General features: G+C 38.5%; 1 protein-coding gene across 4 annotated transcripts in view; it reads left to right on the top strand.

Annotated features, from left to right (window-relative positions):
• The window catches only part of MIB1 (MIB E3 ubiquitin protein ligase 1), an 86,293-nt gene that overhangs the window by 37,540 nt on the left and 27,000 nt on the right, over positions 1 to 21,753 (top strand). For all 4 annotated transcript variants that reach the window (XM_064442887.1, XM_064442886.1, XM_064442885.1 and 1 more), the window contains exons 12-13: positions 3,774 to 3,925; positions 21,402 to 21,534. In XM_064442887.1, the coding sequence (XP_064298957.1) occupies positions 3,774 to 3,925; positions 21,402 to 21,534 (285 nt within the window). The remainder of the gene's footprint in view (positions 1 to 3,773; positions 3,926 to 21,401; positions 21,535 to 21,753) is intronic.

Below are 21,753 nucleotides of genomic sequence, written 5' to 3'. Positions count from 1 at the left end.
AAGTCATGGAAACAGGGGATGTCCCAGAGGACTGGAGGAAGGCAAATGTTACCCCTGTCTACAAGAAGGGCTCGAGGAAGGATCCAGGTAATTATAGGCCCATCAGCCTTACTTCAGTCCCGGGGAAAGTTATGGAACGAATCCTCCTGGGGGCCATCACAAGTCAAATGAAGCACGTGATTGGGAAAAGCCAACATGGCTTCACGAAGGGCAGATCGTGCTTGACAAATCTGGTTGCCTTCTATGACAAAGTGACTTACCTGGTTGTCATGGGGCAGGCAGTGGACATTGTCTACCTGAACTTCTCCAAGGCCTTTGATATTGCCCCCCACAGTCTCCTCCTGGAGAAATGAATGCGTTATAGCCTAGACAAGTGGTCTGTGCAGTGGGTGGGGAACTGGCTGACAGGCCACACCCAAAGGGTGGTGGTAAATAGCTCCTTTTCCAAGTGGCAACGTGTCACTAGTGGAGTCCCTCAGGGGTCGATATTGGGCCCAGTGTTATTCAGTATCTTTAAGTGATCTGGATGATGGGATCAAGCGTAGCCTGATGAAGTTTGCAGGTGACACCAAGCTGAGTAGGGGAGTAGACACTCCAGAAGGCAGAGCTGCTCTACAGGGAGATTTGGATAGTCTGGAAGAGTGGGCTAACAAGAACCTCATGAAGTTCAACAAGGACAAGTGTAAGGTCATGCACCTGTGAAAACATAATCCGGGAGTGCGGCACAGACTGGGATCCACCTGGCTGGAGAGCAGCTCTGTGGAAAGGGACCTGGGGGTCCTGGTGGACAGGAAGCTCAACATGAGCACACAGTGTGTTGCTGCGGCCAAGAAGGCCAACAGGATGCTGGGTTGCATCAAAAAGGGCATCGCCGGCAGAGTGAAAGAAGTCATTATCCCGCTCTACTCAGCGCTTGTCAGCCCACACCTGGAGTGCTGCGTACAGTTCTGGTCCCCTCTATACAAAAAAAAGTTGTGGACAAGCTGGAAGGGGTCCCGAGAAGGGCCACCAAGATGATCAAAGGACTGGGAAGCCTGCCATATGAGGATAGGCTGGGAGAGCTGGGTTTGTTCAGCCTTGAGAAAAGGAGGCTCAGAGGGGATCTCTTCACCATGTACCAGTACTTAAGGGGCATCTACAAAGAAGATGGAGACTCCCTTTTTACAAGGAGTCACGTGGAGAGGACAAGGGGCAACGGACACAAGTTGCTCTTGGGGAGATTCCGACTGGACACGAGAGGGAGATTTTTCACAGTGAGGACAGTGACCATTGGAATAATCTCCCCAGGGACGTGGTTGACTCTGCCACATTGGACACTTTCAAGAGTCGGCTGGACAGGGTGCTGGGCCATCTTGTCTGGACTGCGCTCTTCCTAGAAAGGTTGGACTAGATGATCCCTGAGGTCCCTTCCAACCTTGGATTCTGTGAAAGGAACAGACCTTGTGAAGTTACCTGTTCCAGCCTCTAACGCAACATGTCATCAGCTGTAATAAAAATGCTATTAAAAAAACTATATTTTCTTGGCAACTAGATAGGCACCTGATGTATTCTAGCCAGTTGATGTTAACTGGTATTTTCAGACTGTAGTTATCTGTAACGTTAACTTTCTCTTCAGATTAATTCCTCCTCTGTCAAATCCACTGTTGTTTGCTCCTTCTGCAAGGTACAACTTTGCATTTTTTGGCTGATCATGCTGTGGAATATTTTGCTAAAAGAAACCTTTTTTCAGAATTGACCTAGCATTGAAAGAACCATTTAACCAAATTCTTTTTTAAATGTTCAACCTTTTATATCAAAATCCCTCATACATAGGGCCTCAAGTACCACAGTTTCACAGGGAGATTCATCTGTAATGAATGTGGCAGAAGCTGTGAAGTATGCATGCAACCTCCTGTTGAGAAGGTAGAGCAGGATCCTGCTATCATATAAGCAGGCATCCACATTCTGGGTGAGCTCAATGCAGCCTCATGCAGTGCATTAGTAAAACAAATCAGAATAGGTAAGTTTCAAGAGGTTTGCAATGGAAAGAAAAAGCTGTAATGTCCTGGGCAAATCAAGATATGCAGTAATAACACAGTTACCTCCTTGTTTTGCCATGTCAGTAATGAGTGATTTTTTTTTTTTTGAAGCTGTATATCCACATAAACAAGCAAACTTTCTTGAAATTAGTGAATATAATGATTGTTTATATATCTGCTTCCACCTGGCTTTGCAGGTAGTAGTGTCTTGCTCTTGCTGAGATTGAGCTGTTAGCTGTCTTAACATCTATCCAGGCCCTATTTAGTATTTTTTTAACAGTAGGTACAATAAGGAGTCTGATGTGTTGAGTCCAATAAAGGGTGACTGTATATCATATAATGATGTGTGATATATGGGGTAGCCAAAGTGGATGTGTGTGTCTGGGTTGAAAAATTCAGTAGAATGGTGCTATGAAACTCCATCTGGAAAATAAATATGATTGTCATTGAAAACAGTGAACTTTCAGATCCTGCGTGTGTGCTGAGGAACTCTGATGTGCAAGTGTGAGTTAGCGATTGATTTGGTGGATGAGAACACAGGGGAGTCAGACTGAGGCATGACTGGAATTTAACTGGCCAGCTCTCTATTCCCTGTGTAAACAGAAACATACGTAGTCTGTGAACAGTAAATTCAGGAAATCTGATCAATTAAACCAAATAAAAGCTACATAATTTAGTTTTGACAAACTGACTCACGCTGGTTCAAGTGTTTCATATTCAAGTGGCACTTTTTGTTTGGCAGTTTTTGATTCTTGCTATAAAGATTGTGAAGATTTGTCTTCATATTAGTGTATTGCTAAAATGTTTGGTTCCTGTGTGTTAGTCAGCCTGCAGTTGAGTCAGTGTCAGTGACAAGACTTCCTGACTTATATGGTGTTAGAATTTAACTGGAAGCATAAATCTAAACAGTTTGCCTATATAACAGCAAATAAGCTTAAATGGATGTGTTTTTCTCAGTCTTAGTCTAGGACATTCCTTTTAGTCCAGCCATTTGGGTCCTTGACTAAGTAACATACAAAATCCTTCTAGGAATAAAAAGTATTTTTCCCTTATTTGGGATATTTGAAAAATAAGATGTCAAGCTAAAAATATAAATTCTTCGCCTGTTCAATTGCACAATGAAGTATTTTCATGTACCTCATGTAATATAATCTGTTATTAGCCATAACAAGTTTAAAAGCTTAATATTGCTTATGACATTGGCCATTGCTTAATGGAAAATGATCTGCTTCGGTTAAAAGAGATGTGCCTAAGTTTATTACTTGGACTACATGTTATTTTGATTTGCGTATGCTTATTTTTCTACGCTGTCTTTTTGTATTGTCTTTTACATGGTTAATTGCTGGCTCAGTCTTAGCATTCATTGCTCAAAATTCCCTGCCTCCTTCTGCCTGACTAGTCTCCTCTCTGTTGCGTTAGTTCTTGTTGCTGTCCTTCTATTACTCATAAATTGTAACTTGGGCATTAACTCCCTCTGGATATGAGGCATAGAGAAGGTGGTGTCTACACCGGTGTCTTCAGTACTATCAGAGCACTGGGTTTGAGTTCTGGTGGTAGTGTAATCATAGAATACTGGAGCCCCAGGTAGGATTACCCACTGAAGCAGCTTGCCCGGAACTCTGCAGTATAGCAACGCTTCAAGGTCTGACAAGCTGTTTTGCGTTTGTGTAGTCAGTTTTCCTAGTGATAGTTAGTTATCCTTTTCCTTTAATGTGGATGCATGTAAAAATTGATGTGAGCTGTTTCTGGTTTTAGGATTCTGAAGGTGACACTCCACTTCATGATGCAATAAGTAAAAAGCGTGATGACATCCTTGCTGTATTGTTAGAAGCTGGAGCAGATGTTACTATAACCAACAATAATGGGTTTAATGCTCTTCACCATGCTGCACTAAGAGGAAACCCTAGGTAAAGATTTATTTTTGAAGACTTTTTTTATAATTTGTAAAAGGAAAAGTGCGTGGGAGGGTAGAAATACGGTATTTTTTCAGAAGATTCTTAAACTGCATGTAATTATACTTCTTAAATTTTGATTTTGCCTAGATACGCATCTCTCTAATACTTAGGAAGCCCTTGTTAGGATGAAGCTACTAGTCTGCTCAGTTTAATGCTGTATTCAGGTATCTCCAAATCCCTGGGAAATTTCCTGTGGTGGCTGTAAAATTTTGCCAATAAATGTTTTGATAAGTGAGTCATTAAGTAAGATCTTAAGATGGCATCTTGACATAGGATTTGTAAAAATGCTTCCTTCTCGAATATTAGAATTGGAAGGGATTTGAGTTTTTAAGGAATATGTATTTGTGAATAGTTATTAAATATACCACGCAGTTATAAAGCGATCTTAGGATTGTGTTAAATTGTATTTGTATGTTGAAGAAACATTTTTGTTTTCTTAGAGGTAAGTATAGAAGGAATTTCTTATTTCAGCTTTTATATAGCGGCTTATCTGAAAAAGTTAGTTTTAAGGCATAATTTATGTTAGCTGTATACTGTGTATCTACATTCAATCTTGAGTTAAGATAGCTTTCAAAAACTATATTGCCTAGATAGAACTTAATGGAAAACTTGCTGTGTTGCTGGTTGCTTATTATATTGTGAATAAATGGTATTCAGAGCTGTTCTAGCAAGACTTCAACAGTATTTTATTGTATGGTGAAGAATTCAGTATAGTTTACATGAAATAAGAAATGTGTGTGGTGTTTAACTTTACTACTAAATTCTACAGCTGGACAAATAAGGGTGTATATTAATACGGGAATAAAATCTGGGTTAGTCTCTTAGAGCATAGGTATCAAGACTGATAGTTAAAAAGTAAACAAGTATTTATATATGTGTATGGAATGGAATCACAGTTCACAAAGTAGAAGTACTTGTTAGAAATGCTGATAGAAACAGTAAATGTGTTCGTGGTTTTTTACAGTGCTCATAAAAGGTCTGTAAGAGGACCTAGTGAAGAGAGCTTATTTTTGGCATTCAGAAGACAATTCTTTCAAGTCTGACTTAGTAACTGCTTGATTTAAGGTGAATTCTCCATATTTACATAACAGCATTGGCCAGGAGTACTGTTTCCTGTCTCCACTTACCTAGGTGGGGTACTTTTTGTTAGTTTTTTGTTCTGCAGTGCTTTCCTTAGGCTTATGTGGTAGTTGGTGTTCGTGATAGTGACCTCGTTATGAGATGCAGGGAAAGTATATGGGGAAAAAAGCTCTTCATAGGGACGCTGAAGATTTTTCTGTGGGTGAATGTTCTAGGAGCAGCAGGCTTTTTCCTTGATGGAGGGATCCAAATTGTAGTTCAGACTAGGGTCAGTTTGACGGTTGGTAGAATGTGAGGCATAGTGCAGTTTTTTCCCAGAGTCCCCTTTCCTTTACAGAAGTTTTTATTGGAAGAATAGGAAAATATTTCCAGTGTTAGTGATTTGCACGCTGTGTAGGTTTTGCCCATACATGGGGTCTCACTTGCATCTAAAACGGATATCTAAAGCTGTTAGATGCCTACTTTTTTGGTTGCAGTTACATCTGAGCACTTCTGAAGCATGTAAAAAGAGAGAATGTTGTCTCCCTCACAGAAGTAGTAGTTTTATTTGTCCACAGCATTAGATATTTTACGCATCAGCCTAGGTAGAAATGAATGAAAATAAAAGCAAAATAACTCTAATTTAAATAATTTTTATTACTCAGCCCCCCCCGGCCAAAATGTCATAATAGCTTGATTCATATAGGAGTTATGTTTTATTTTTATTACGAGTTTAGTGATGGTTGTTTATTTCATTGTTGATTCTGTAGTTCTACCACTGGCCTGTTTCTGAATGAAATCAAAGGTTGTATATTTGCCACTTTGTTTTTCTAATCTGATATAGAACAATGGATATTACTAATCTGTTAAATGCACTAAGCACAAGCTATTTAAAACACTGTTAAAAATAACCCCCTGAACTTTAGCTTCTAGCTGGTGTGGGTCACAAGCTGTACATAATATATTTTGCTTTTAACCTTACCTAAGAACCTATCTTTCCTAATCTAAGCTTTCTGGTTTCACCTAAACTGGAGGTTTTGTGGCTTTAGGCTGTGGTGCCTTATATGGAATACAGTGCACTAAATTCCCCTTAAAGTCAAATATATAAATATATTGTTATTTTACAGATGTTATTTTATAAAAGTTAAACATATGCATACATGCTTATATACATATATGAATATATGTGTGTGTATAGCTATACTTACAAAAATAAAATACTTGCTATGTATGCAAGTATTGATAAAGTCCATATCCATCTACGTTGTTAATGAGATAAAATAAATACATGTGTCAAGTGCATGGATACCACAATAAAGTGAAGTAGATTTCTAAAGAATATTTTACAGTTGATATCAAATCAGTACTTGGAACCAATTTAATTTTAGGTGCAAAACCTATGCTGCTTCCTGCTTGAATTCTGACCTTTACTAACAGTAGGGGGGTAGATCTCCAAGGAACAAAACCCACATAAACTATGCTGAGAACAACGTTGCAAGTTTTTCATTTTTATATGAAAATAAATATATTCTATTGTAAGCATTTGAGTATCGGATAAATATTTTAAGAAAGATAGCGATTTATGTCAAATAGCTTAGTTTTTTCTCAGCGCTTGATCTTCTATGACAGTTTGGCAGGGTGTTGCAGAAGTCGAAGTATAGTGTGTTTTGGAGAGCATCCTGTCAGTGGAATATTTCTCCTTTTAATAATTTGCTTCTGTTTCAGGTCTTGTGAATTGGTACAGAAACAGAACTTTCGGGTTTTGTGCTAATGTATGATGTTGAACTGTAGCATGGACGCTATTCAGTTTATGCTGTGGGTAGCTTTAAATTTTTGTGTGAGAGCGCTAAAAAAGTTTTAAATGAGGTGTGGGGAAGTTAAGATTTTAATACATGGTTTCTTTCTTGTTCATGATTTTTAACTGAGTCATTTTAAAATTGTATTTATTTTGGACTTTTTTCAAAGTACTGTGAACCTCAAAGCTTGGTAGACTTTGTCCCTTCAGTGTTAATGAGGGTTTTTTCCAGACAGAAAAAAGGAGAACAAAATTTGAGAATACTGTACAGATTGGTTATTTTTGCCATGTTATCAACTCTTGGTTATGTTTGATCTACTCGCATACCTGTGACTTCAGATTTTTGAGCTGAAGACATGACTGTGAAGTGTAGGCGTATTTTATATCCGTTGCCCCAGTTAGTTTTAGATTTGCATTGTATCTTGTGAAGAGAGCTTTATTCACGCTGCAGCTAGCATCTTAAATAGAGTCTGCTTTTAGAGCTGACCTGACTTTGCACATGCGTACTACTAGTTCTTCAGAGCAGTAAATTCTGCTGGACATTAAATTAAAAAAATCAAAATACTGGGGTAGGATGCAGATTTTGTATTGCTGTCCAGTAGCAAGGAGTATGTCATCTTTATGTTCATGAACTAGAAAGTAGGAAATTGTGGTTTAAAATGGAATTATACTTTTTCCCCGTGGTTGTCTTATTTAGTTAGATCTCTCCTTGTTTTCAGATGTGCAGATGGTTTGAACTGGCTGGCAGTGGAATTTTTAACTGGTTTTAGCGATGTATTTGAGAGGTGGGGTTTCTCACCTCTACTCAGTGTTAATGAGTGTCTTGGACTTCTGTGCTGTATTGTCATGGAGTTCCTCACAGAGACAAGTTGTGAGGTAGTCAGAGTTGTACAATTACTTTCTAAACCTGTAAAAGAGATCTTTTGCTTTCATATTTGCAGTTCTGACAGTAAGTGTAGGTTGAAGCTTAGTTGAAGCTGAATGCAAAACAAACATGCTCCTGAAACCTCTTATTAAAGTATTATGTTAGAAAATGCTTTGAAAGAAGACTTTTGTTCAAGTCGATTTGGAGAAAGAATATAATCTCCATGAGCAGGCCTATAATTAGATGGCAGATTAGCCTGTAGCTGTTGAGGTCAGTGACAAGTTTATTATCTTTAAATAGTAAATAATATGCCCAGCATGTGCAAGATGGCAAATACAGTTCCTACCCTGTGGAGTTTCCTCCCGTGTGCAAATAAAAAAAGAGGTGGGGCACAGGAAGAGAAGTGCCCAGAAAGCAGAGTTTCCCTCCATTGCCAGTACTGTTCACGATTGCTTCCTTTTGTTCAGGTTTGTTATGTCAGTTCTGTTACAAAGGGCAAGGGACTTGAGGAAAAATACGAGAGACAATAAATGGTTGGAAAATGTGTTTATTTCACTGTTTGCCTATCTCCTTTATAAGTGTTATGAGATCAGTTTTCACTGAATATGGACAGAATAATAATAAACCCAGTAGCTGTTTATTTACAAATACAACCTTGAAATTTTGGAATGTAGAATTTACTACACTTGTTGAAACCTTGTATCTTCGAACTAGAATAATTGAACTCAACTTCAGAGAGGACTGCATAATTACTCTGAGCAGGCTTAGTGTCCAGTTTTAAAAATATGAGAAATCCTGTAGTGATCAATGCATAGCTACAGCTGGTTGAAGGGGACCAAATCCATTGAAGAGGTGATTTGGTTCCATTTTACCAGCTTTAGCAAAGCATTGGAGTGCGGGAAGGTTATAATTAACACATTTTTAAGTATGTGAACAGTTCACAAAGAACACGTGGCTTTCTTGTGTTACACGTTTTGTGTCTAGTCAGTGCAAATTTAAATTCCTTCACTAATTTGGAGACAGCAAAATGGAAAGCTGTGTATCAGAAAGGTGTGTACAGTATCCAGGTTTTCTCCTTCCTTGAGTATTTCCTTGAAGCTCTCTGAATGAACCTCAAATCAAATTATAGTTACAGTTTTAAGGTTTTTTTTCTGTCTGCAATAATTAAATTCTAGAGCAGTGACCAGAAACTGCAGTCTTAAAATTTATACTCATGTAGAGCTCGCTTGCCTCTTTATGTTAAACTTTACTGGGGAAGGTGGTTTCGGTTTCCCCTCCATGCTCCCCCCCCATTCATTTTCTGGCAGGTTCTCTTCTGCAGCTGCTTTAATGCTGTAATTGGTTAGCACAAGTATAAATGTCAAGTGCTTTCAATTCCATTACTATATCTCTGGTTAGTATTAACTTTTTAGGAATGATTATATAATATATCAGGATAGATTTGTTTAAACCCTAATTATATATGTAAAAACACTTAATGCCAGAAAAATACAGCTTTTAAAGAATTATCTGGCGGCTGCATCTGATTTCTTCTAAATTGAGGTCCTTAATACACTTGTACATGCTCCCTTAGCTTTTTTGTTTTGTATGCTGAATTCTTTTTGAGCTTTGACTGCAGTGAGAAGTAGGGGGCAACCTTAGTTCAAGCCATTCACTAGTAATGAGTATGTCAAGTATAGTCTACATCTGTTTGTTGCATAGTCTGATGCTGGTGAGGAGATTTATGTAAATATATTCCCAACACCATGTATTCTAATAGAAACATAGCAGGTGTGTCACTTGGACTTAAGCATTAAAGATGGCTATAAAATTAGTTTCTATTTTTACCAGTTATACAGGAACTGTTTTACAGATACAGCTGCTCAAGTGCGCTTTTGGATGGCAATACAGTTTCATGTACTGGCCATATCGGGACAAAAAACGGCCCTGGAAAAAAAGCTGTGTAGCATTTGATAATGTCAGCATCTGTTATCCCTGTCAGTCACACAGTTGAAATGTTTGAGTTACAACTGTGTCAGCAGATGCCCAAAGTTCAGCGTGTGCTCAGTTAAAATTGAACAGCTGATCTAAGTGATGGATGTGACATTTTGGAGTGACTGGATATGTATTCTTAGAGATATGCTAACATGAACTAGCAGGAAGCAATGTCAACATATAATTTTAACTTTCGTATCACTCTGAACTGTCATTTTGTTTCGGAATAGCAGTGCAATGTTATACAAAGAAGGCAAGAAAGAACACACAACATGATGAATTGTTACCAAAAGCCTTTCGAAATAAATTTAAGCTGTTAAAAAGTTGGTCTCATTATATAGTGGAAGCCAAATCAATTGGTGGTGGGGACAGGAACTCTTCCGGAAAAGAAGTAAACGCTTAGCAATTAACCCCTCTGTAAAGCTGTTGGTAATACCGAATTGCTTCTGTGAGTGTGATCAAGTTCAATAACATCGCTCCATTTAGAAAAGCTACTACAATTTGTTTCCCTCTATAAACCAAGTTTTAATTTAGATGTTAAGATACTGTAGTTTTCAAGCCAAAATATCTGTTCATAAGAGAAATAGCTTTAAAGCAAATATTAATATTTTACTTAAGAAAATGGTTCTGATAAGATAACGTATATTCTTGTATATGTGTTATTTTTCTCCTGTATATGTGTCATTCTGTAGTTTCAGGTAATAAAAATAGCAGGCTATGTATAGTATTAGGTATTTGAGAATTATGTGAGTATTTAAAAATAATATTCTCCATCTAAAAGTGGTGCATTACCTTTTTTTTTTTCCTCCCAGACGTTTCAGTAAGCACAGGGGTACAATCAGAATCTTCAGGCTGGGCCAAATGTCTACTTGTCATGGATGTATCCTATTTAATAACTGCTTTTAGAAGGCTGCTGTCATGAATAGCAATGCCTGGATTGATGAGCCAGGAGGTCTTTCCTCATATTTTAACTTGTTCCTCAATTTGGTGCTTAGCGTCTTTACTTAAGGATGGTATGCACCAGTGTATTTTAATACTGCTTTTAGAACCTGAAACTGCTGCAGGACTATTTCTGATGTAATTCTTAAAATTTTCTGGATGCTCCAATGTCATATTTTCATGGCCAATTTTCTTAAATTTGGATTTAAAATAAATTCAGCTTATTTGAAAATAGTATTTAAGATAACTTACCTTCTAGGTGGTAGTTGTCATTTGTGTTTTCATTTAGGACTCTGTCAATAGCTTTAATCTGCTGACTAGCAACTGTGGCCTAGAAATCTCTGTATTGTCACTTTCTGTGCATAAACCTGACACTGCACTTTGTATCGAAGAGCTCAGTGAGCATAATAAGTGCTGATTTGGAGAAAATGCTAACTTAAGTCTCATACTAAACTGCAGAAGTTATTGCACTCTATTTTGGTTACCCTTTCCTCTGAATCACAGTCTTAATTTCTTAGCTGTTTCTACTTGTGTCTGACTTGCAACTTGCAGATTAAATATTCTATGGTAGATGTAAATTTAAATACTGCCATCTGAAGTACACAGAACTGGCTGTGATTAATGGAACAATGGCTTGTTTTTTATGGGATATGTTTTGATAATCAGGCTTTTAAGATTAGTTTAGGATCTATTAAGTGAGGATAACTGGTAATGATAAATATTCCAGCTATGCTGCAGTCTTATTCAGTGCATTTCAAGGGTTCATTTCCATCCTTGCTTCAAATTCTTTGTTTACAACTAATGTTCTGCTTATCAGCTGTTAACAAGTCTTCCTACCCACTTCTACAGTCACTTAATGTTTTGTGATTCGTTACAAACAAGTATGAGTTATTTTGGCAATACCAGCTGACCCACAGCAAGTTAATTTGTCACATGAATGTCATTCAAACAAGAAGGAAACCTGTTTCTTCCAACAGCTGTTTAGTTTCCTCTTACTGGTCGTTCCGTGCCTGCCAAAAATACATACTTCTTTACATTCCATAGCATTGTATGTTCATATGGGTACATAAAGAAGTATGTACTCTGAGCAGGTACACGTAGAGTTGCTTGACTACCTGTCAGATGAACCTGAAAGGTATTTTGCTGCGTTACGTTGCTGTCATTAGGTAGAACTCAGGCTGACAATTCTTTGGAGAACAACGTTATGATTAACTGATGGTAAAAATAAGCTGCTTATTCTAACTGAACTTTGCAATACAATTTACCTGCGTAGTGGCTTAAAGCCGGTTATAGTTCATTTTTCTGGGATGACATTGACATTAGAAGTGCTTTTCCAGATTTTTGCAGCCTCTTGCTGTTCGTTCTGAGTGACCACATTTGAGTGGAGAGTTGAATCGCTGGTAGCTTTGCAACATATTTTCTTGGAATTAGTAGTTGTATTCCACTGTAAAAACTTCAGCTTCTTCCCAGGTGGTCTAGCAGATTTCCATGCTGGGGTACAGTTTGCATCTAGTGTCCTGAAGGGAAATATAGACTTGTCTAATATGGCAGTTATAAACGTAATTTCCTACCCTCCCCAATCCCACTTCCATGCTTTTTGCCTCTCATGCAGTATTCTGCAAACTTTTTGCAGGTTTGTACTTACTTCCGCTGTAGTTCATAGTAGTTTAAAAAAAACCAAACAAAACCACAAACACAACAACAACAAAAAAAAACCCAACCAAACAACAGCACATGCCACCGGTGATCCTGCTTATTGTAAAGATGATGACATTGAATTAAGAAAACAACCTCTAACTGCTGTGACAGGATTTGGATTGTTAGGCCGAAGGTCACATGTGAAAGCTAATACCTATTCAGTGCTGCTGCAAGCAGCTTTCCTCGTTTTTTTAAAATTGGCACTCACCTGCGTCAGTCAAAATCTTGTCCACACTTGAAATATTTATGAGAACTTAAAAAAAAATACACCCCAAGTTTAACCCTGTTTTGTCAGACTCTGTGCGCCTTGGTTTGGAATATTTGATGTATAGTACGGGTTTGACTTCTAAGGGGCTGCCAGATACAGCTTATGGTTGCTTAATTTGCATTTCAGGAGTTGATTGGGGTTACAGTAAAGAGTAAGCTTTGTCTTTACAGCATTAGAAGGTAAATTGAAATAAGCTTAACAATTAGTAAATCTAATAGTCATAAGGAAAGCTGAGAGCAGAGGAAGTAAGAATTTCTGCAGCTCATGACAAAAACCTAGTGCAGCTGATAAAGAGCAAATCAGAGTGTAGCAGTAGCTAGCACAGTACTACAAGGAGAAACAGCAATGCAGCATTAGAATCACAGCAGTCACATTCTAGTTTTTAAGTAGGTTGTTTTCATGTACATCTGAGATAAAGCACATGGAAAATTTTGCTTAGACCTACGTGAGAACTCAGCATCGCACTACCACACTGTTTATTAGATTTCTGTTTTTAAAGTTGGTAATTTTTTTTTAGTTGTGCATAGGAAGATAAGAATATATTGCACTGAAATGAATAGTCAGTTAATGGCATTGCAATTTTTGAGTTTATATCTTCTTTAAAAAGAACTCTGTCTACCAAGCAAGTTGGAGTTTTTTTGCTATGAAATTTGGACTAATGTTGTTTTCTTTCAACCTGCTCTTTACACTACAAATGCTTGGTACTTTAACACACTCAAAATTAAGCTGTTCCCAGAGTAGAGGGATTAATATAACAATTAAAAAACATTCTAGTAAATAAGTTATACATGCAGAAAGTCATAGTCATCCTTTAAACGTGCAGAATAATGCAGGTCTCCTGATGTTCTATTACCTGTAAGCTTAGTATCATGCAGCATTTGCAGTTGGAAGAGAGGTAATGACCTAGAGACACATCAGCAGCAGCCATCTCATCCTGAGTGCTCTCTCACTCTATTCGCTGAATCAGCTCTTCATTACATGGGAGGGGGAGGCAAGGGGGGGGCGAATGTCGGTGCATACAGTACCTCACCACCTTAAATAGATAAAACTTAAAAAAAAAAAAAAGGCATAAAGACTGATGCCTAATTGGCACCTGCTGCCTTTCTTGGAATGCTAAAATATGGATGATGTTGTATAGAAATTATACCTTATGTCTGCTGGACTGAGAGTTAAGACTCCAAGGATAGATGCTAGGAAGCCAAGGGAAGGTGAACTTAGCCCACTGTCAGATGAAAATAATCACCGGCAAAAAGGAAAAAAAACCCAACAAAAAACCATACCAAGCCCCCAAAAGTTGGAGTCGCTTCCAAAACAAAAAAAGAAAAAAGGTACAAAAAAAGCGCGATCGTCTTCCCCCCTCCCCCGGCAAATTTTGGTTTCTTCTAGTTCCTTAGATATTGCACTGCATCTTTTCTTGCTTGAGGTTATGTTTCCAGGCTTAACTGTAGGCAGGTCTGTGTTGAAGCTACTTTCCATCTTCAGAGGTCAAGTCGGCTAGCGAGGTCAGGGCTCCCGCACGCACACTAGAGAAGACACTGACCGTATTTCCCACTCAGAGGGCACGAGCAAAACTGTTACGGCTTTATAGGCAGCTAAGCATTTGAAACATGCACTCCCAGGCAAACAGGCTCTCTTGTGCCTCTCTCTTCCCTGACCATATTTAGTCAACCATTGCAAAAAATAGTCTCTCAGCTGTCGATTGTCGATCCGGCAGTGGAGGGGAGCCTCTATCCGGCTCTCTGCCTATTGATTGTGCAGCCTGCACTTCCACCGCCGCTGAGCCATTTGTCCCCAGGTTTTTTTAGCACTGCCAAATAAAGCACTCTCTCGTGTTTCCAGTTAGATTTCCCAGGTTTTCACTGAGCTTGCGCTGCTACTAGTAAACCCTGATGAGGTTGTCACTATACTTAGAAACGAGGCGGGGGGGAGGGAGGGAGAGAGGGAAAAAAGGCAGCCCTGCTAGTAGCAAGGCAAGGACTTCACGCAGATACAGAACAACAACTATCCTGCGCTGCCATGGCAGGTTGTGTAACGTGGTTCCTGATCAGTGAAAAATGCCATGAGTGACAGTGTGCCTTTTGACCTGAAGTCTAAGCAGCCTTGTGTACATCAAGTTTTAAGTTTTCAACTGCAAATCATACTGTTATTTCATGAATAAGAAGTTAGTGCTGATTTGTGGCTCCACATTTCCATACTCAAATCAAGTTTTAAATTATTTGGAAAGCAGGTACCTTTGCTTTAATTAGTAAAGTCATATTCATAAATGCAAATGTTTTAGAAGAAAATAGTGAGAAAAGAAATCAAGGTAACTGCTCGGTCCATGAATCTGACTTTCATGTGTGCAAAATTGGCCTATAACAAGACCAATAACTATGCATTCAAAATAGGAAATGGGGGATTTTCGTATTCATAGGGAGTATATGCAATGGTTGGGTTTTTTTTTTCAGAAAAGAGTGACTACAACAGTCAGGCATCCAAATATTTCAAGACTTTCTCTGTATTTTTCAGACAAAATTCTTTATGTTGCTCAGGAGCAAGAAGACTGAAAAAGCTGAAAATCTTTCAATCTAAAACTTAAGTGAAAATGTCATCTCAATGAACATTGGTGTAATTAGTAGTTACTAATATATTAAAGATCAGTACTGTAGGGTAGAGAGTGAACTGCAGAGTCCTGAACAGACCACTGTCTTGGATTTATACTTTCCTTGCCTCCTTTTTTGTGTTGACTTTGTCCTATGCTTGGTAGCTACTTAGCTTGTAACTTCTATTGCAGCATAGCTTTCTGCTAAAAGTCACATTTTCTTCATTTCTTTCTTCAATTTCCTAATCATACACTGAAGATAAGTTGTGAAGATACAGAATACATTTTTGTGAATTCAGTGTAAATTTATATACATCATTGTTTCTTTAGTTTCATGTATATTGAAATTTTCAAATACCAAGAGATACTTGAAAATACTGAGACAAAAAGAAGGAAATGGCCTGCTTGCTTAAGCTTACGCTGAGCCATCAGTCAGATATGAAATATTAAACTCTAATTTCATGATACAGAGTGCTCAGTAATACCAGTCTAAGGTATTAATCTGTTCTTTGTTACTTGTTCCTGAGGGATACTTCCCTCTTCGTTCTTCCAGAGTAACTCCCTGTGCTGCACAGTGTGGTGTAAACGAGATCAGGGAACTCATTTGGCTTGAAGTTGTGTGCTGATGTGAACTTAAGATCGTATCGTTGCCAAAAATAGCATTGTCCTGCTCCTGTGTTACTTCTTGCACTATGTTGGTACAAATATTTCTTTGGCATCACAGTGAGCAGGCTCAGAGTACTATTCTGTATAAGAAATAATCCAACAAAAAGGGGTGACTTTTTAGATGCTGTGTAGGGACCGCTGTTTTGTTTTTTGAGCAGAGGTGGACAAGTATGTGATCAGTAAAAAGTAATCTTGATTCTAATTGTGGTTTAAAATGCATGTCATACTATACAGCCTTATAAGAGAGCTTTTCAGTGGAAACTGTCTTTAAATCTGTTCCTTCAACTGTTTAAGGATATAATAGGAAACAGATGAACAGGTTTAGCTGAGCCAGGGGTGGGAATACACGGAGAAGAAGGTGTGTGTGTCTGTGGGGGAATACCTTAAGCCAGGATTGCTGTAAAATATGTTATAAAACGATTTCACACTGGACAGTGGAAGGCTGACCTGAGGGAGGAGCATGGCAGGGGAGCGGAGAAACTTGTAGAAACTGCATTGAATCATTACAATCCCTAAAGATATGATTCCTGATAAATTTATGCTGATATAAGACTTTGAATCTGGAAAGGGCAGTCTGCCCTCCCTGCAACTCTAGCTTCTTCATTTCCTTATTTCTGTCGCTTTTAGTGATTGTGAAGTCGCAGGGTAAGTTGGATCATCTCATTGATCTGTCTGAAAGCAAACTTGCCAAATCAAGAGTCTGGCAGGTTGCTTCACTCACTAGACGGTGACGTGTCTGTGGAGCCAACATAATGCAGGAATTGAAGTTCAGGGAAGAGTGGGATTGTGTCTTTCAGTAGTAACTCAAGTTAAATGTGCTTATGCTGATTGTGAAGTAGTGCCTCTCTTATTTTTTTACACCTAGATATCTGTTCTTAAAAAAAAAAAGAAAAAACAAATGAACCCCAAAAGGCCAAAAAACCCAAACCCACCCACCACCATCGCAAAACCCCCCAGCCTTCCCTGTTTAAATCATTTAGCAGTCAAATTGCGGTTCATAGCAGAGATTCTTCTCTGGTTTTTCTTTATATATTTTTTTTAAGTGGGGTGGAACGATGTCTTTGCAGTTAAGAATGCTAGATCTGGGATCTTCTTTATACAAGAAGATGCTAGTTTCATCTTCCTTATAAGTACTTATCTTGTGTTTAAGACTCTGAAAAGCTGACCTAAAAAAATACTCGTGGCAAGGTCAAATTAAAGGTGCATTCAGCAGTAGCATTTGCTTTTACTCTTCTACATCTCAAAATGTAACGCAGTATAAATGAGTGTTCCTTCTACCAAATCACTTCTGTTAGAGCCTGGACTCTTATTTTATGGGGATGAATTATGTGAATTATGGTGGGCTTTATAAGTCACTGTACCCACAACAGCTGGGCCTGGGAAAGCACCAGATACTTTGATCTCAGCCCCCTGTATGCACATGTGCTTTCTTGTTACCTTTTTCACTGAGCAGGTGTTTAGCTCCGATGAAAGAAGAACTAGTTTCATCACCCCCTTCAAAGCTTTACAGACAACTTCCTCAGAAATTTTCACTGAAGTTTTTCATTCATTGTCCCACCTAGAAAATTTCGGAGCTTGCAAAAGATCACCCAACTGAAAAAGGTCCAAAGTCTTTATCAGCTTCCTGCTAATCTGAAAATGCTGCAGACCAACAAATGCCAAAGCTTACCTGTTGAAAAATGTTTTTTTCATTAGTAATGCTTTAGTAATAGCGATAGTATAGTGATGACATAATTTCAGGGTTTCAGTAAGACTTCGAAGCTTTTTATCAGTCATCTGCAGCTACTCAATTAGCCATGTAATCTGTAACAGTTGAATACACTGAAGATGATAGTCTGAAGAGTTTTCTACAGCTGATTTCATAGTCAGGTTTGCTGTTAGATTTGCTGATTTCTTGATCTTTTCAACACTGAAAGTAGTCTGTGGTCTGTTTTAACATATAGAAGATGAAAGCAAGTTTTCAGGGCCACATCTCTGTTGTGGTCCTGAAAATGGAGCAGTATAATTTGGCTGCTTCTCTAATACTTTGTGTGGAAAAGTGAATCAAGAATTACTGTATAATTAGTATGCAACATTAATTCACTAATATGATTTTTTTAAATGATAAAATGCATGCCTGTTCCAGTGAGTACTGTTCTGAATGGTACCACTTAGCTGTCAAAATTTTGGCAGCAGCTCTAGAAAAATCCTGCAAAACAGAATAGCTGTAGGAAGGAAGGCTGCAATGTGAAGGAACGGGATCTTGTGCATTGAAAGAAACTACCTCTCAGCTGATGAGGAGGACGACACAGCCACTGAGCATCGTAAAGGAATTTGCTGTTTGTATAGCGTATTAACGTCCTGCAGAATTTTAAGGTGTCGTGACCATAAAAAGGTCCTTCCATCTTGCTGTCCAATAATTTAGCACAGTCTGGAAGAGAGAGACGTGGTCTCTAAGTTGTATAGGCAGAAGCAACTGAGGAGTAGTTACTGCCCTTCTGATGCTTCGCTGTGAAAAGTAAGATAAAAATTGATTACATGTAGGAGCTGTTTGTTTGTTTTGTTGGTCCTTCTGTTTTTTCAGTGAGACCGATGCAGTTTAAAAGCATCCAAAATAGGATGGGGTAAGGCTGGTGCTTTTGCAAATATTAGAATGAGTTATTTTTTTCATAGCAAACAAAACACTAAGTCAATTTCTTACTTTTCTCTCAAAGATGAGGTGTTAAAGAAATGGCAACAATGATGTTTCTAAAGTATATTAATTTCTCAATGTGTCTCTTAAAGTACTTAATGTACTTGAAATTTTTTTGTTTATCTGCAGAGTTGACAGTTTCCTTATTTCCTTACTGAAGAAAAGGATAATCATCTGAGTTGGTTAGGTTGGTTCCTTGTTTAGTGCTACTAAAGAGCTACTTTGGGGACAAGCTGGCTATAATTAGAGAAATGCACATCTGAGTGTTGGTGCTTTCTTCTAGCGTTCCCCAAGTTATAGTTGCAGTTGTGGTAAAAACAAAAACCACCACCAACAAAATCTTGACCTTGTTTTTTTTTCTTAGGTCATTGTTGCCCCACCTTTTACTGGTCACTTACAGTAGTTATACTGCTTCTGTCAGTCGTAAGGAATTTTCAGCTTCTTTTTGTTGTGCTTTTTCAATGATCCACGGTAGATATCTAGAGCTTTACGGGGTCTTTAGAAGCACTGAGCCTGGCAGGTGAAGATAAAGAGCTTACATGACATGATACTCTGTGGGAAGCTACTGTAGAAAGTAGACTGGCTTGTTGTGCTGCTGGTATCATGTGCTCCTGAGGTGTCCTCTGTATCAGCCCAGCTTTCTGAAGAGCTGATGGTGGTGTGCCAGGTACAGTCCAGATATGACATAAATCACAGTGCTCCAGACTTGCTCCCTCTCTAAAGCATCTGTAAAGCAGATGTTGTGAACCAGAGACATACTTATATCCTAGGTTTGAAAATAAATAATTTCATTACAAAATAAATGTGTATCAATGCAACTAATACTCATTTATTGTGTCACATTTCTTAAAGCTTTGGTAACTTATGGTTTACTAAATTATATCCTTAATTTTGGAAATGCCTGCATAAGGGAATTTCTGAAAGAACTAGTGTTGGTGGGTTTGTGGGGGTGTTTTGTTTGTTGGATTGTCGTCGTGTCCCGTGTCGTCGTCCCCCCCCCCCCCAGTATTCTAGTCTCTTTTGCTAGTGTGACAGAGCTGTAGAAGGTGTTATGAATAGAAACTAAGCAATGGTTCACAATGAGCAATGTGCAATCTGTTAAGTGTCGCTGTCTTATTTTGCTGTGTTGTAAGTGATTTGGACTGTGAGGAAGTGAGAAGCTTAGTCCTGCAAGGAAAACAAAATATCCTAAGAGGTTGAGAATGGTTTCTTGCTTATTTGCTTACCTCAAGAAAGCTGTGATTATGATGGAGCCTAAAAAGACTGAGATAACCACAGACTGCAAAATGCATTTGGTTCCTTGCCAAGTGCTTATGTCCATTCTGTGGAGGACAAAGCTGCAGAGCAGACTGGCTGTGGATGTTCCATGTAGCAGCTGGTCGTGGGTCTTCTGTGGGCCTGAGTGATCCTGCAGCCTGAAGGTGCAGTTGCTTAGTTGTGGTTCCTTCAGACACTCTGAATCTGGGGAATAAAGTGACTGATATCCTGCCACTGCCAGGATGGTGTATTAAGAGTGAAGCTGAGGGTTTGTTGTGTAACTCCATGCAGTAGCAGGAGAACATGGAGATGCTTAAGAAGTCAGGGTCTGTTAGGATAGCATCCAAGCAGTGTGTTGGAAGGAGTGCGCTTTCTTGTCCAGTAGTCTACCTCATGGTCTCCTCCACTTTTGAGGGCTTATTGGAGTGAACTATCCTCAGAACCACATCTTTTTTTGTTTATTTTATAGGAAACTCATTGGCTTACCCCAAAAGAGAGCTTAGGAGTCAATAGCACTTACACAGTGTGGATGTTCAAGGTAACAGGTTATTGGAATGAATTGGGAGCTCAGTTATTACTTGGATTTTAAAGTTTGAATTTTGCAAAGAAGCTCTGTTTCTCCTGTAAATAGCATGTTGCTTCAACAGTAGGGAAAGATCAGATGACAGAAGAGGTTTCCTGGCACAAGATTATAGCAGCTTCTGGTTTTCTGTTTGATTCTGAGGAACTGTTGTAAGGGAGCTGTATGTGCTGTTTATAAAGATAAGACAGTAAGGGAATTAAGTTCTGTTACTTACCTATTCCAAAAGCTGAGTGAAGGCATGTGAACTGAAGAAGAATATATTTCTGAGAGAGTACAAGATTAAGCAATTTATCTGGTGTTGTGTTATTAATATCCTTAACGCTGCAGTCTTTGGACTTCATGGATTTTAGCCTGCTTTAATACCCTAGTAATCAAGTTGCTTTTCTACACCCTTGAATTTGAGGTGTAAGGTAATAAATCCCCTTCCTTTGGTAGGCATCTTGGTAAGCACATACAGAAGTGGGGTGGAGTACTAGACACTGCCGTGGTATGTTATGCTCAGCCACTATCTGTTATGACAATATTCCACTAATACTCAGTTCAGTTTCAGCATTTATTTTGTCTGTGTCAAAGGGGTCTTACTCCAGTTTTATCTCAGAAATTGAAATCTTAACCGTTACAGCCAATAGCATCAATTTAAAAAGTGATGACTTTAAAGAAACCTGATGTAGTGGAACTTGCTCATTAAATAATTAAGTAAAGGATGCTGTAAGGGTTTTGAGGAAGAACAACAACTGTTGTCTGTGTTTCCGGATTTGTGTGAATAGTTTTTCTTAAGGTAATTTTTACTGCTGGATAACAGTCTTCTGAAAAAATCTGATTCCCTCTGTTTTGGGTGTTGTATGGTTTGTTTGTAAGCTTTAACTAGAAGAAACTGAACATGAAATTATTATGCTTTGGAACTGTTGGTATAGCTTTTTCATCCACTTCCTCTTTTTGAAAAAATACTGATGTTATTTCAGCTGCTATTACTTTGTAGTTCTGAAAATGAATATTGTTTTACCATTGTCCCATTGTCATTCACCAAATACATTATATGTGTGTTTATGCCATCTCTGCATATTTATTTCAGTGCAATGCGTGTGTTGTTGTCCAAGTTACCACGACCGTGGATCGTTGATGAGAAAAAAGATGACGGTTACACTGCCTTGCATCTGGCTGCTCTCAATAATCATGTGGAAGTGGCTGAACTTCTGGTGCATCAGGTAGGACTCTTTTCTCAGGGGGGTTTAAATGTTACACTTCAGTTAACCATCTGATGTGAAAATAGCTTGCTTATTTACACCTGCAATTACAGTACAGAAGAGATGGAGCAGGGAAGGACACATGGTGAGCTCGAAAGGTCAAACTGGCCTCTGAGATCAGTACAGTGGCCTAATGGTGCAGAGGAACTGAAAAATTTGATACCAAGTTTGATTCAACAG

Source organism: Phalacrocorax carbo, chromosome 2 (assembly GCF_963921805.1).
Source record: "Phalacrocorax carbo chromosome 2, bPhaCar2.1, whole genome shotgun sequence".
In the NCBI taxonomy this organism is placed as follows: domain Eukaryota; kingdom Metazoa; phylum Chordata; class Aves; order Suliformes; family Phalacrocoracidae; genus Phalacrocorax; species Phalacrocorax carbo.
Note: the sequence above shows the minus strand (reverse complement) of the source record. Positions and strands in the feature narration are given on the sequence as shown.